Here is a 15,580-nt window from a genome sequence, read left to right as displayed (position 1 = left end):
ACGCAAATATATAGAGCAATATCTACCTTGCAGAATCTACCTTGTAGATATTCATTTATTTGAGATGTGAAGTATTATGTATGAATATTTTATTCATATCGCACGTAAATCCGTGTAATATTACAACTATGTTATAAAATGCACACGTTTTATATTATATTATTATTATTATTATAACCTTTATTTTTAAACGGTGCGAAGGAATGATTGCAATGTTTCGTCGATTGGTTAGTGTAAATTACATATTAGTGTAATTTCCACGATCCTATCGTATATAAAATTATTCGTGACAGAAATTACAATTCCACGTGTGTAAATTACATAGCAGTGTAATTTACACCTATAAAATGATTTGTGATAAATTACAATTCCGCGAAGAAATCGGCTCGGTTATTGACTTCACTACTCGGAAGATTGTGCGCGAGCTGTTCTCGTCTGCCACCCTTCACCGTCTCGGTGACGTCTAAAGTTTCGAAGTACTGTACATTCCAAAATTTAATGTCATTATCGTGCGAGGCGGATGCCACCAAGGTACCGTCGTTACTGATATCGAGTACTTCGACAGAGAAATTGTGTTGCCCTACTATGCCGAGCTGGAGATGAGGGAATAGACTGGTCGCCCTGTATAATCAGACAGAAATGCAATTACAAGCCCGTATCGTATAAATGATACGCAGTACCGTAGTTTTCTCTGTTACTTACCTAAGTATTCCATCTTCACCACCGGTTATCACAATGTTTTCCGTGATGGGGACCATGCAGTTTATAGCCTTCTTTGTGGCACTTGGGAACTCGTCTGAGTGTAGCCCGAACTCCCCCCAATTGAAAACGTACATTTTCCCCATGTTGCTGGCCGACAACAGCTTGCGTTCAGATTTGAACAAACCGAGACACGTGAATTCATCGTCGTACTCTTCAGACTGCAGAAAACAGTATGGAAAATAAGTGTAAGAGTGCAAAAATTTCATGCTGCGTAATTTAGACTTTATGTACTTTGTAATACCTGTACGTGCATTTGTCTTTCTGGTATATTTATAGTCGTCAGACAACCGTCGCCACTGGCGCAAACTAGATATTTGGCCTCTCTGTTCGTTATCATTGCACTGATGTGATCCTCGACCTTCTTTATAGAAAATACCGGTTCGGTTTCCCTCCGCCTAAGATCCCACACTTGAGATATTTAGATTACATAAAATTTAGTTTACACAGGATTTGCTCGTTTTAAGAGACGTAAGTTTCTATAAGTTATAATTACGTTTTACCACGCCGTCATCGTCGCCCGTCGCGAACACATTCTCGTTAATTATCGTCATTGAGTATATAGGCTGCCTAAGAGAATAATTCGATATCATAAAATGGATCGCGTTTTAATATCATCGATGTATTAAGTGTGCGAATTAATTCGGTGCTGTTTCGAAGAGAGAATGAGCTTTTATTTAAAAAAATTAATAAATATGTCAATCTTTGAAATATTTGCCATCACTCTCATACTTTTCTTCCTTTATCGGCTAGCTAAAAGGAAAGTAAGTAAAGGCTCAATGTCTTCAAACAAAAGCACTGAACCTTTTCACACTTGATATTTATAAAATTCATCGTGTATCGATACGTTATTACATACTCGTGGGCTTTCTCGTATAACCTGATCAGTTTCTCAGTTTCCATGTCAGTCATTGCTATACACAGGTCTTTTCCAGTCGAGAATAGGGATCGTCCATCATTGCTGAACTCTACATCCCGGCAGGCCTTGAGGTGTATCTCGATGGTCGATATAAGACTAGTTTCTTCACAGCTATATTTGTATCTGTTACAGAAATGGACATGTGATTTCACTTCACCGAGAGAGTGAAATTTGTATGATAACTTACAGAAATATGTCCCCCGTGACGCTGGCTACAGCTATAGTGTCCGATTCAGGGTTGAAACATATGTCCATTACTGTATCCTCAAGTATGATAGGCGGTGGATGGTTCCTGGGTATCTGCTGCGCTTGTAATATGGCTTGGACTAGTTCATTTTGTTTGTCCTCCTCATCTTCATCGTTGCCCTGATGTTGCCAGGATGTTGATGCACCTTCAGAAACTATATGAAATATATTAAAAGTCAGATAATATTTATTAATAGCTAGAAAGTATCGGGTTGCCTCTCTTCCTTATGAAATAAAATATTCACGTGGCATCAAAATCAAAGAGAAAAAAATGACACCATCTTGGAAATCAAATTTAATTTTAATAACAGAACAAATATCTCATACTTCAGACTAAACAAAATTTCTTTAATATATACAGATTTTCTTGTGTTCCAATATGCTCTCATCAGGTAATGAAAAGCTAAAAGAAGAATACCTGCCGATGTAGATGCATCGTTGTCGAAGGTTTCGTTGAAGTTCTCGTTACTTGTATCGGTGATCATAATCAACTCGTCATTGTCTACCAGCAAATCAAATAGATCGTTATCCCTACCTGGAATATCTGCAAAGCAATTATACTTGTAACATTTCAAGAGAGACAAAATGTTTATACTTTCATTGTACCAGTGAAACTTAAATATTAATAACCTAGAAATTTCGAATCCTCTCGAACCATTTTTAGAACAAAGTAACACGATGGTTCTACATAACACCTTATTTTTGAGGATAATCAAGCTACACTGATATTATGTTTTCGTTCGAGCACGTGGGTCAGGTCAAACTGAAGTTACGCAGAACACCATTAAACGGATACTCATATACATATTCCAAGTATGTGTATGGGTGCGTTTTGTTTCACGCATTGAGCTCATAGATGGCATTCAATGCGCGCGCGCATTTTCGCCGTTAGAGACCTAGTCGCTGTGTGCGACGAAAGATCTAAATCTAGAATATTGCAATTGGAAAGCATCCTGGGTGCGTTCCGTTTCACGCATATGCGCGCATTATATATATTATACGTAACATTCATTATAGATAAATGCGCGCATATGCGTGAAACGGAACGCACCCCTTATGTCACGTGAAAATTACTATAGCTAGTAAACATATTTAAACTAACGTAATCGCCGTATATTAAAAAATCAACCCTATTGAATTTCGTTGGAAATGCTTTTCGCTTTCCATCTAATGTATGTACCTAACTATTATTCATGTATTCATAGCACAATTTTATTAAAATGGCCGCCATGCCGCTTTATTTGCTGTACTATTTGAGTAAAACTTTCTCTTATAGGTTATAAACTCTTTTACGACGCGTTGAAGGGATTGTCCATCGTCCGTGCTGATCATGGAGAGTCGAGGTAACGACCTGATGATGGAATCATCGGTATTGCCCATGGTGGTGAAAGAGGAGCCGTCCGAGCAGAATACTTCCAAACAAGACACGCAACAATCTCAGATCAACGATGCGATTTGCGTCGACGAGGAATGCGGCGAGTTTCGTATTGAGTGTACCACTGAGAGTGAGGAGAGCGAGGTTCGTGCGTTTTTGTCAAAATGTATCTTCTGCGGCAAGGTGTTTACCCCGGGAGACAATCCGAAGCTTCTGGAGTGCCTGCACGCAGCTTGTACAACATGCGTCACTAATAAGATCAGCGATCACAACACATCGGTCGACGTGGACGTGTTGTGTACGTAAAGCGCGTACTCTGGTAACTCGATAGTGTCACTGGCAAGCTTCAATTTTTATTCATCAGTTGAATTGCAAAATTTGAGTTTGCCTTGAGTTGCTTGTAGTGCCACCTCAGTTTGCTTTGTGTTTACGACAGCGCTTTGTCCTTTACAGTGGAGAGCAACGTTATTATGTGCCACATCTGCAATGTGGCCAGCCAGGTAGAGAATTTAATAGAGAATAGATTTCTTTCAAAGTTACTGGAGGACGATGGCAGTACACTGGACTACGAAGTTAAGGAGGCAGAGGAGGAAACTAAATGTACCAGTTGTCATGACAATGTCACCGCCACTAGCTGGTGCGTCGAGTGTGAGGAGTTTATCTGTCCGAGTTGCGTTATGGTAATTATAAGCTGCTTGTTAAATGATACATATAAGTATACAGAGTTAGAAACATGCTACTGAATGATTACTTGAACGAAATGTCAATGTACATTGGCCGAAATCATTTTAAGGCACACGAGAGATTAAAGATAACAAAGGATCATACCATCAAGCCGAAAGACGAAGCAAGCGATAGAGACAATGCTAAAAAGGGTACCAAAAAAGTACCTGTATATTTATATTGTACGATCCATCCTCACGAACAATTGTCCCTATTTTGCCAGACATGCGACAGATTGACTTGTAGGGACTGCCAGCTTAGTGAACATCGTGATCATAAATACAAGTTTATTCATGAAATTGCGGTTGAGACTCGTTCCGCGATATCTACTTTGCTCAAAGAAGTTAGGTGAGATTTGATAAATAGCAAGTGAATAGCAAATAATATAGTATCAGAGCTCTTGTCAAGTTTCGCAAAATGCATCATGATTTTTAGTTACAAGCGAGTACTGCTGAGAAGTGCGATGAAAGTTATTGAAGATCGGCAGGTTCTGATATCGGAGAAGAGAAAGAATCTTTGTCAAGATATAACGCAAACGATAATACAGTGAGTGCGCGTATATTATTGTTCCCTGTATATTGTTCTGCATTTCAACTCTCTTTGCTTTAGTATGACGAACACAATCAGTGCAAGGGGAAAGCAACTGGCGACGCGGTTGAGCGAAGTGTGTGATCAGAAACAGAATACACTGAATGAAAAAAAGATTGCGTTAGATCAACTGTCCAGACTCACGGATCACTGTATACTTTTCGGCAATTACGCACTGAAGAAAGGCTCGGACATGGAATTGTTATATAGTAAAAAGTACGGTGGAATTATACAGATATGCGTTTGTGTGTGATACAGTGTAATAATATAATAATATTACAGATCTCTCACAAATCACTTGCAAAGGATAAAGAGCAGGCGAGCCGATATTCCAAATCCCGAAATACCCGTCAGAATACATCTGTCCTTTGAAAAAGTGCCAGATCTGCTAAAAGGTGTGTGACATAAAAATTATTTTCTGCTTCGTAATTAGTGTACGAATTAGTGTTAGTAATCGAATAAATCGATAATCAAAAAACAAGTATTTAATATATTGGGCTGTTAATAAAATTTGTGTAATTTTTCGAGCAAAATTCAAGCAAATAATTTTCTAACAAAAATTAGTTTTTCTCAAATCTCGTAATATAATTGTCAGTGCAATGTAGCATCATCACATTAATTAAGACACTTTTAATTTATTATATAAACGCAATGTACATTTATGTTAAAAGTACTATCGTCGATCGGAGCGATAGTAGTCGACGGTAGAGTGTACTCATCTATATCACCGTCGGCCAGCGGTGCAGCTTATAATAACGAGCCGCAAGTTGAGAAGCAACCAAACAATTCGGCATCAAATTCACCGTCCGTTCACACGGACGGTTCCATCATTCAGGGATTGTCGTCCGGGATGCCGACTCAACAGTCCCCGAACATGCAGCAGCAGAATCTCTATCAGCAAGTGCCTCTGCATCTACCGCAGCAACAACAGCAGCAGCAACAACAGCCGCTGCCGCCGCCGCAACATGTGCAACAGCAGTCGCAGAGTTACGTGCAGCAGCAGTACGCCGCGCCGCACAATATGCCATCCCGATCGTCGCCGCAGACGCATCAACCGCGCGTACCGTACAATGTTAATTACAACAACAGACTGCAACAACCTATGGTGATGCATCAGCAACGGCCACTGGCCAATTGCCATCAGCAACAGGTCACGTCGTCCACGCATCCGCAAGCACACAACCTGGATCAGCTCGGCGGGCAAAACGCAAGTCTGCGCGGGCTCCTTGCGCATAATCCTCCCCCGCTTCCGCCGCCGTCTTACGCAACGTATCGGACACCTAATCACGTACCGTATCGACTGCCACCCGCGTACAGATATCCGCCAGGCGGTAATCCACAGAGAGGAACGATGATTTCGGTACCACCGCCCACGTATCAACCGGCAAACACACGTTTGCAGTGTAACTTAGCGTCTCCACAGGCGCAGCACTTAGCAAACTATCCTATGCAGCATCGCTGGCATATACCTCAGCAAGCGAATCCATGCCTTCCTTATCCCTCATTGCGACATCAGTCGACAGTACTCAACTCACACATGTCAGTTCCTATAAATGATACATACAAGATTATGTTAAAGAACAATCAGCCAGCGAGTAATAATCAAAAGAATTGCGGCAACGTAAGCGCGAGCTCGTGCGACAATCCGCCGCAGTCGCAGAACTCGTCCACCGCTGCCGGACACGCGGTCAGCTCGTCTGTACCTAAAACACCGAGCCCGGGTCTATCCTCCACACCTGGCAAACCGGACGAAACTGAGAAGAGTCTCGACAAATTTTGTCAGAAATCGTTGAACGATCTGATGCTCACCATAGCGAAACTTGATAGTAACGGGATCGTGGTGATACCGGAGGCTCAAAGGAATCAGATGGACTCGGCGCAAGTCGACAGCTCCACTGACGAGGATATGAATTCGCTAACTGAAAATACGACTGGTCAGATTTTAATTTTAAATAATTATAATTTAATTCTTCAATTTCATTGCACGCAAGGTGTGAAATCTTTCGACTATGCGAAATCGGAGTTTCTCTCAAATTCCTTCATTCTGCATATTTCTTTCAACAGATAATTCGAAAAGTACAGCGGCGTCTATGATGATGAAGGATGATCCTAACGAGGACTGGTGTGCCGTTTGTATGGATGGCGGAGATGCGGTGCTGTGTTGCGACAAATGTCCGAAAGTCTTCCATCTCTATTGTCATATACCTAGTTTAAAGTCGTTTCCAGAGTAAGTGTTTTATTCATTTATTTAATTCGCATTTATCTCTCTTGATATATTTGTCTTTAGTCATATTTTTAATAATCTGTCCAACGCTTCTTTCAGTGAAAGTGAGACCTGGCAGTGTATGCTATGTACGAACATACTTGATTGTTCAGACGACGTGAGCGGCGAGCAAAAGTCAGTCGGTATGAGCCCGAAAGAACTGCGGATCGCGCAAAGGATCGTCCTGGAACTCTACTGCCAGTACGAGCAAAGCCTTCCCTTCCGGGAGATCGTATCGAGTGAGGTAACTGCAACGCGCAAGATTTTGATTCGCTACTAGTGTTCGATCAACGGAGTCGGAGTAACTCGGGTAATTATTTTTCAGATCGCTGATTATCACCGAATTATCAAGAAACCAATTGCGTTAGACGTAATTAGGAATAAGCTGAAATCTGATCACGTAGATCATTACACAGATCTGAGACAGGTCATGGCGGACATTAGACTCATGTTTAAAAACGCCTTTACCTACAATCCGGTAAGTAGAATTAGACTTTCATTTTTTTTGTTTCGCTCCTCGTTGTCGTTTCATCTTCTCGTAATGCTGTTTTCCTTTTTCTCAGATGGATTCTCAAGTTTATCAGGAAGCCAGAAATTTAGAGGAGTTCTTCGAGAAGCTATTGCTGAAATGGGCACCGAATTACGCGTACGATGATCCCTTTCTCGCCACCGATAAGGATGAGGACGAGGAGGTTTTCCCACCCAACAGGAAGTACAGGCGTACGATCACCGATTAATAGTGAATGCGCAAGTCGTTCGTCAATTGTACCTCGCTGAAATAGCTGCATCTGTGGTACTAGATTGCTCTCAAGACTATTTACATTAAATTATGCTATTAAGAACTCGTGATAACTGCTAAACGCGAAAACTATTGTAATAAGACTAGCTCCAAGGAAAAATGAAACAAGTTAGTATACGTTCTGTTTTACCCGCGATATTCGTAATTCACATTGTTTCAGCGATTCTTGATGAACGATATTACGATGACAAGCGAATGTGACTTTGTCTTGACATATGTTTCAATTATAAGATAGATATTTTAATGTATCAGATTATTTTAAGTTAAAACTATATTGCTTGAAGCTTTATCATGTTATCGAACTTCAAAATGCTTGTTATTTGCATTAGATTAACGTTAAATTTAATTAGAATATTATTATAATTATTATATATAATTATTTGTTGAATGACTTCAATTTTCGCCTTTTTACTCAAAGCATGCAAAATATTTTATAAAGCATACAAAATGTGAGAAATAAAATTTCATTTATAATTTTTATTATGTAAATTTTCTTATAAAATATTCTGAAAAGTATTCAAATAGCAAAATCACGAAATATTTATATTTTTACAGTATTATATATAATTTTATTAAAAAATTAAAGTAGTTTGTAACTTTATTTTATATTTTTACGCGGCTCTATTTCTTGTGATTCTCTATAAATTCCCTAGTGACCAATCGGTTTGTTTTAACTCTATAGTGAAAAGTTCCTACACTTCCTACAGCATACAAAACGAACTAAACTGTGAGTTGGTGTCACTGAATATCAAAGATGGCATTTTAAAATTGTTAACCGTTGTTTGATATGTTACATTTGATATGTTTATGTGGATTGTAATTTGCATAATTCTTAATAAAAATGTTAACGCATATAGCAATTTGTAAGAATATTCTTCTATGCTGTCCAATTTATAAGAGAAGAGAATAAACGATCAAACACGTTTCGTTTATTTATGCTTTAGAGGATTGTTTATTCCGGCAGATACATTCGTGTAAGAAAACTAATGTCGCAATTAGAATCATTTTAAGAGAGAAACAAAATTATGAATGTTAATAAATTATGGCTTTATAATTTTAGGTTATTTGCTCATCTCTTTGCAGTAGCTTAAATGAATTTTATCTCGTTAAGGCAACGTTTGAAGTTGTTTCAAGTATTCTGAGCCATGGATTTGGATATGAATGTACAGGTAGAAGCTTCTATAGTGGAGCGTTTACAAAAGCTCAGACAGTGGCAGTTGGAACAACAGGAGAAGCTTATGAAACAGCAGCAGATACAACGGGAAATTTTGAGTCACGAGCAGGACCTCGTTTATAAAGCTCTCAGTTTGTCGGTACACGATATTAGCAATATTGTTGAAAATACAGAAAATATACCTGTTATCCACTGGACAGATGCAAAGGAAATGATGCCGGAAGCTTTAACATTCGAAAAAGGTACAAAAACTTTGGACAGTACTGACAGGATGACTGAGGAAGAAATATCAGTAAATGACAGCGATGCAGTGTGCAAAACTTATGAAGAAGAAATTGAAGAGTCGATTCACGTTGCTGCCGCCGCTGACAAAAGCGGAAATTCCATGAAAAATTATTGCTCCAGTGTATTGTCGCAGAAGGAAGAACTGAGTGATGATTTATTGATAGAAGGAGTAAAACCGCTATCGCGGGACGATAAAACGTCCAACGAACGTGTCTCGTTTGACGATATCCCTCTTCCCTCACCTAGGAAAGATTTCAAAACGTTATTGGAAGAGAAACTGAAAAGAGAACCAGTGATACAAAAAAACGCTCGTGCCGATACAAAAACGCAGACGAAGAGACCATTTCTGAAAAAAGGCAAAGGATTGTCAAGATTTAAAATCTCCACAAATTCACGTCTTCCGGCGACAACGACGAAGAAATGTACTTTATCCTCTGATGCACAACGTACTGATAAATCTGGCAAAAGTAAGAAATCTGCGCAGAAAGACTCGTCTTCGAGTAGTGTTCCCACTGCGAGCAAAACGCGACAATTGAACTTGAAAACTGTTCCATTACCGAGGAGCAAGACTGCTGTTAAATCCGGGCCTGTTGCACCCGCTGAACGGAAGGCGTGCAGTACTGCTTCCAATCAACCAGAGCATCTACCGGAAATGAACGTGTCGGACCTAGACTCGAAGGCAGAGAGGGAACTGGAGGAGATGAGGATATTCGAGCTGTTGGAGGAGAAGGCGGAGAACTCCAGCTTCTGTTCCACGTCCAGCACGGTGCTCGCGTTTTTGCAACAATCCACGCCGTTCAAAGTGAAGAAGAAGGAGCTGAATCGTGCCGCGTTTGAGGGTAACATCGTGGCGAGCGTGAAACAGCAAAGTGACAAACGAGGTGCGGGCGACACGATCGAGCGGCAGCCGATCTCAACTCAACGACCTGCTCACGTGGAGAACGCGAGACCGAGCGCGCGATTCGAACAATCTGGCGCCCACAAACGTTCTCGCACCAGCGTTGCTACCAGCGTCGAGTCCTACTGGGATACTGTAGTGGATGACACGCGGGGAGAAGCGCAGAGGCGGCCGGTGATGGTAGATCAAGCATCGCAGAGCAAGCAGACGCACGGAAACTATTTAGAGGATCGTGGCACTTCGCGCGACGCAGACACCGTAGCGTTATCGAGCAGCGACGAGGAGAATGACGTTCCCATGGAGAATAATCGCAACTTGGCGCGCGATGGCGAGTCGGAAATGAGCCATCGCGTTAGATTCGCCGAGTACAACGAGTACAGAACTATAGATTTAACTGATACATCTGACACGCTGAGTAAATCACCGTTGAGGGACTGTCTCGAGGAGGACTGGCACGATCGTTCCGGCAATACGTCGGACTCGTCGGACGTAGAGGAGAGACAGGAGAATTACGAAGGGCGAGCGTCACCTTTAAGAATGATCGGTGATGATGAGAGGATCGTCTCGTCGTCGGGACGATTATTTTCGCAAGAAAATGCAGTAAAGGATTCATATTACCGTGTGATGAAAGCCTCGAGTATTCCTGAGGAAGATAACGACCTAAATTACAAGGACGAATCGGCATGCGAGAACAACGAAGAAGACACTGATCAGATGTCCGACGAGGAGATGCAGAAGAAGAAGGAGGAGACAGAAGAGGAAGAGGAGGAGCGACAGTCGGTTTTATCATCACTGTCGTCTTCGTCGCTGTCGGACGTGCAGAGTAGAAAATACATGCTGAGAAATCAACCATATGAATTGACGAAGAAGGTAGCGAAAGTGTCTCTGAACGCGAGAGACGCCGAATGTTGTCCATCCGAAGATCGCACGAGTCAGACAAGTACGTTCGAGCCGGAACTCCTGAAGAGCCGTTTGCTGGAGCTCGAGCAGGAAATCGACATATTCCGAAAGGAGAGTTCGGCGTTGTTGTTTCAGCGTCGAAAACTGCAGGAGGAGCAGGCGACGCTGCGCAAGGAATACGCGGAGAAGGAAAGGACCTTCGAAGAGAACAAGAAGAGAGTGCAGAATCAGCTGGAAGAAGAGAAGAAGAGGCTGACGCGTGAGAAGGCGGCGATGGAGAACAGGATCCGCGATGCTCAGGAGAAAGCGAGGCAGAACAAGATGGAAAGGCAAAAGGCGCAGAACCTGCAGGAGGAACTCGAGCAACTGAGGGACGAGCTGAGCACCAAAGAGAGCAGGTGGAACGCTGCTGAGTCGAGGTACAAGAGCGAGCTTCGCGCACTGCGAGTTGGAAATTCAAAGTTGAAACAAGAAATCGCGAACTTACAGAACGTTAGGAAAACGAACATGAAGAACATCAGGAGGAGGAGCACGGTACACGGGCAAGTAATCACGAGAGGTATCAGTCAAATTAACAAACGTCTTACCGCAATTTCAGCCAAAGAGACCGCGGTGAAAACGTCTCGAGACTCGCCGGACGTTTGCGCCCGTGACGACGTCCGCAGAGATGAAGACGAAGAGGAAGATGAAAATGAAAATGAAAGTGAAAGTGAAAATGAAAATGAAAATGAAAATAAAGATAAAGATGAAGATGAAACGAGATCGGCAGAACCGATCACGCAGGCAATCGATGTAAATAGCGACTTCGAACAAGTAGTGCATAAGATATCAGCAAATAAAATGGAATCTAGACAAGCTGGAAGTGGATCCCAAGCGAACGGCAACGAAAAATCCGCGAGGAAAGATATCGCAAGGAAGAAACGGCATTTGTACGAGATCTTGTTGAAGGATGCTACGTCGGACTTCGCGGAAAGCCAAGGCGGACCCTACGTTACGCAGGACGCAAGCGATTTGCGCCAACCGTTGGCTACGCAAGCGGAGAACTCGAGTCCGAGGAGCAATCGAGCATCCGAGAAGATCAGCGATAGGTCCAGTGTCACGAACAATGATCTCTGCGTCGGCAAGAATACAGAGCATTGTGCGGACAGATCGCGCGAAGTGAACCGGAATCCGGACGAGGACGGCACAAGGCCGCAGGGTCAGGAATCGTCCGAGGAGAAGAGGCATTCGAGCTCGGCGTCGTATCTCTCGTCGCATCGTCTTCAGGCTGCAGGGATCAACACGAAAGAGACGGTGCAGCAAATCCAGTTCGCCGACGGGCGCATCGAGTACTGGTACCCGAATGGCAACGTGAAGAAGATCTTTCCCGAGCAGGGCATCACGAAGATGATCTACTACAATGGGGACGTTCGCGAGACGGACAAGGCCGGCAGAGTGAAATATTTTTACGCCACGACTCGCACATGGCATATAACGACTCCCGACGGCGTGGAGATCCTAGAGTTCTCAAAGTACGTGTCATCCCGTTGTTACTTTATCATTCCACTAGCTTGTCTACTAGCTTCGCATCTACGCTTCACTTCCGGTTTATCAAGGTGATTGGTGTATAATTAATGAAAAAAAATATACACAGTGGTCAGGTGGAGAAGCGTACATCCGATGGTACTGTCGAAGTAACGTTTCCGGACGGTTCAGTTCAAGTGGTGCAAGCGGATGGCACGGATAAAGTGTCGTTGCCAGATGGAACAGTGGTGCAGACCTTTGCTAACGGTGACAAGATTCTCACGTTGCCAAATGGCCAAAGAGAGGTCCATACAAAGGATCATAAGGTGATCAAATCACTTTCTATTGTTGTAAATTATGTTTGTTATATATATTGTTTGATTTACTTAAATATCTTTCTTTTGTGTCGAAGTACATAAAAATAATCAATTTTCAGTTCTGATCAGAATGATAACTTGATAACACTTGTAATATTACAGAGACGGGAGTACCCTGATGGCACTATGAAGACAATATATGTTGATGGTACCCAAGAAACACGTTATTCTAATGGAAGAAGACGATTAAAAGACAAAGATGGTAATCTTCTGATGGATACGTACGAGGATGGATTTCTTTTTCATTAAGTATTAATTTCAATGCAATTTAGCTAAGGCATAGAAAGTATGGACCATTAATTATGTAATAATTAATAATGATTACAATTATATAACTATAAGCAATTTTATATAAGCAATTCTACAGTAACATATGAGCAACTGGTATTATATATATATATAAGTATTTTTATAAGAATTTAATAGATTAATTTATCAACTTTTCTCATAAGCGATGTAATAAAGACCAAGTTTATATTTTTCTAATTTATATTCGTAGTATTTAAAAAACATTTAATTATCGACACGTTTACTCGTCTACTTAACTGCAAAAAGAACAACATAATTGCTCCTACACGTGATGACCTAAATAGTATCTTGAGTCACGGTATTGTAAACATCAAGATTACGCTCTGCATGGAATCGAATCATGATGTAAGAAGGTATAAGGTCACAGATTAATAGAGAGACTCTTTTTCGCCGGTTTTCTTGAATCAGCTTTTTATGCGTGCGTATGTGCGTGCGCGCGAAAGAGAATCTTAGCATTTTCGGACTCCTAGGAGCAAAGTGTATCAGCCAGGGGCAAAGTGTATCGATAATCAAATTACGAAAATGCTGATCTCGCCTTAACCCTTTGCTATCTGTCTATTAATCTGTACTTACTGCTTAAATTTTTTGTGTCACGGCTTTAAGAACAGCGATTCCTGGCAAGTCTCCGTCATAATCTATCAGCTGATAGCACAGAGTCAATTGTAAATTTGCGGTTCGCAACATCTAATAAAGCATTATGTGGTGTAGGAACATCTTAAGGACACGTGCCATCATCAATAATTCGGCGACACCGATCGGTCTGCAACGTTTGGCAAAGAACCAACGGCATCCAAACGACATCATGTCAGGACATTCAATCCGACTAACTTCAACCGCACGTGAGTGTACAATCGGCGATGCTATCGATAACTGGAGTCATCGATTCGAAAGCGAAGGCGTTCCGGAACCGGTAGAGTCGATAAAACACATACTGGCGCACATCATTGGAACGAAAAAGGTATTAGCAGAATCCTTATTGTCTTAATTGTGAATAACGTTACTCGTCGAATGAAGATCGCTAATAATCAACTTTGCATATGTATCGCATACTTTATCTACAATTATCGAACAGCTTTTCAACTGCTGAATGATTTGGTAAAGCACACGTAGAATTAGAAACGAAGATATATTATATAATAAGACACTATACATATGCCTCACGTTATGTAAACAAAGTTGTAAAGTTTTGATTCTGCATAGAGATCTACCATCGAAACTTGGAAAGAAAAGTTATTAATCTTTTTTTCTCTTTGCTCGTAGATAATGGATATTCGGGACGTTAGAAATAACCGACTAAACGGAAGCCAGTTTGAGAAATTAGAATCGTTATGCAAATATCGATTGTTGAGGTAAGAGACCTTCGTGAGGTCTTCTATGGTCTTCTGCGCTCGCTTATAAACGCCAAGTCGTTGCAGGATGCCAATTGAATACATCATTGGCGAGTGGACTTTCCGGGATATCACCGTGAAACTCGTGCCACCGATTTTCATCCCATGTCCGGAGACCGAAATGCTCGTGGACATTGTGTTAAAAAGACTGAATTCATTGCAAGTCGAGAATTGCGAAATGCTGGAAATCGGTTGCGGTTCGGGCGCAATATCGCTGTCCCTCGCACACGCTTGTAAAAAGGTAGGTAGCGTGTCATAATTTTGTCAGGCTCATTTACACTTGATTCTAGAGATAAACTGATTAATAATTAAGAAAATAATGTATCCTTTTTTAGATAAAGTGCACATCGATCGATATGAATCTGCACGCTTGCGAGCTGACGACGACGAATCGAAACAACCTGAACTTGGTGGATCAGATCACGGTAATGCACGCAACTTTGACACCGGAATCAAATATTGAAATTTCCAGCATCTTGGATGGCACTGGTAACGTGGATCTTAATTCGAAACTGTTCGATTTTGTGGTCAGTAACCCGCCGTATGAACTGAGGGAGGAGATATCGCGACTGCCCGAGATAAGAACGTAATGCACAAGATATAATCGCAGAGATATTGCAAACTGTGTTGTTCGTAAATGTAACTGATCGATGGTATATCTATTATGCAGTTACCAAGATTATAGAGCGCGGGATGGCGGCGACGATGGACTGAAGGTAATCAAACCACTCTTGAAATACGTTGCCAAAGTTTTAAAACCCGGCGGACGCATCTTTATGGAAGTCGATCCCAAACATCCCGAACATATACGCCACTTCACAAATAAGTATTCCGACTTGAAGCTGCGTCACGAACATACGTACAAAGATTTTGGTAATAAGGATCGTTTCGTAGAGCTAGTAAAAGTAACCTGAGAGAAAAGAAGATTCCCCGATGTTATAATTGTTCGTTATATTTTGTACTTTCTAAACAAGTGTATTTAAATAAGAATTAAAAATAAAACCAATACTTATTACACCGTAGTCTCGAATCGACATAAAGACTAAAAGACGCGAGTATCGTACACGTGTTTAC

At 41.4% G+C, this 15,580-nt stretch overlaps 4 protein-coding genes across 4 annotated transcripts; 3 read left to right on the top strand and 1 right to left on the bottom strand.

The window, feature by feature from the left end:
* Positions 1-25: 25 nt before the first annotated feature.
* LOC105287061 (WD repeat-containing protein 55 homolog) lies at positions 26-2,779 on the bottom strand. Its single transcript, XM_011352464.3, has 8 exons — positions 2,555-2,779; positions 2,343-2,468; positions 1,866-2,079; positions 1,619-1,801; positions 1,256-1,329; positions 1,004-1,170; positions 703-920; positions 26-621 (listed from the first exon to the last, which is right to left on the bottom strand). Exons 1-8 carry the CDS (start codon positions 2,580-2,582, stop codon positions 363-365), a joined length of 1,269 nt encoding a protein of 422 aa, XP_011350766.1. The 5' UTR covers positions 2,583-2,779; the 3' UTR covers positions 26-362.
* Positions 2,780-3,209: 430 nt separating this feature from the next.
* LOC105287059 (E3 ubiquitin-protein ligase TRIM33) lies at positions 3,210-8,150 on the top strand. Its single transcript, XM_011352463.3, has 11 exons — positions 3,210-3,597; positions 3,753-3,979; positions 4,093-4,370; positions 4,458-4,568; positions 4,632-4,826; positions 4,893-5,005; positions 5,282-6,544; positions 6,675-6,837; positions 6,934-7,117; positions 7,199-7,351; positions 7,437-8,150. Exons 1-11 carry the CDS (start codon positions 3,255-3,257, stop codon positions 7,608-7,610), a joined length of 3,204 nt encoding a protein of 1,067 aa, XP_011350765.1. The 5' UTR covers positions 3,210-3,254; the 3' UTR covers positions 7,611-8,150.
* A 357-nt stretch (positions 8,151-8,507) lies between these two features.
* LOC105287058 (centromere protein J) lies at positions 8,508-13,295 on the top strand. Its single transcript, XM_011352462.3, has 4 exons — positions 8,508-8,646; positions 8,733-12,440; positions 12,563-12,758; positions 12,912-13,295. The coding sequence occupies exons 2-4, from the start codon at positions 8,818-8,820 to the stop codon at positions 13,056-13,058; spliced, it is 3,966 nt and encodes a 1,321-aa protein (XP_011350764.2). The 5' UTR covers positions 8,508-8,646; positions 8,733-8,817; the 3' UTR covers positions 13,059-13,295.
* A 112-nt stretch (positions 13,296-13,407) lies between these two features.
* Positions 13,408-15,521, top strand: LOC105287057 (hemK methyltransferase family member 1). The gene is made up of 5 exons (XM_020034238.2): positions 13,408-14,076; positions 14,379-14,467; positions 14,534-14,747; positions 14,842-15,092; positions 15,177-15,521. Exons 1-5 carry the CDS (start codon positions 13,816-13,818, stop codon positions 15,418-15,420), a joined length of 1,059 nt encoding a protein of 352 aa, XP_019889797.1. The 5' UTR covers positions 13,408-13,815; the 3' UTR covers positions 15,421-15,521.
* Positions 15,522-15,580: the final 59 nt, after the last annotated feature.

The sequence above is a fragment of the Ooceraea biroi genome, chromosome 9 (assembly GCF_003672135.1).
Source record: "Ooceraea biroi isolate clonal line C1 chromosome 9, Obir_v5.4, whole genome shotgun sequence".
Taxonomy (NCBI): Eukaryota; Metazoa; Arthropoda; class Insecta; order Hymenoptera; family Formicidae; genus Ooceraea; species Ooceraea biroi.
The sequence above is the reverse complement of the archived record's forward strand: the minus strand, read 5'-3'. Positions and strand labels throughout refer to the sequence as shown.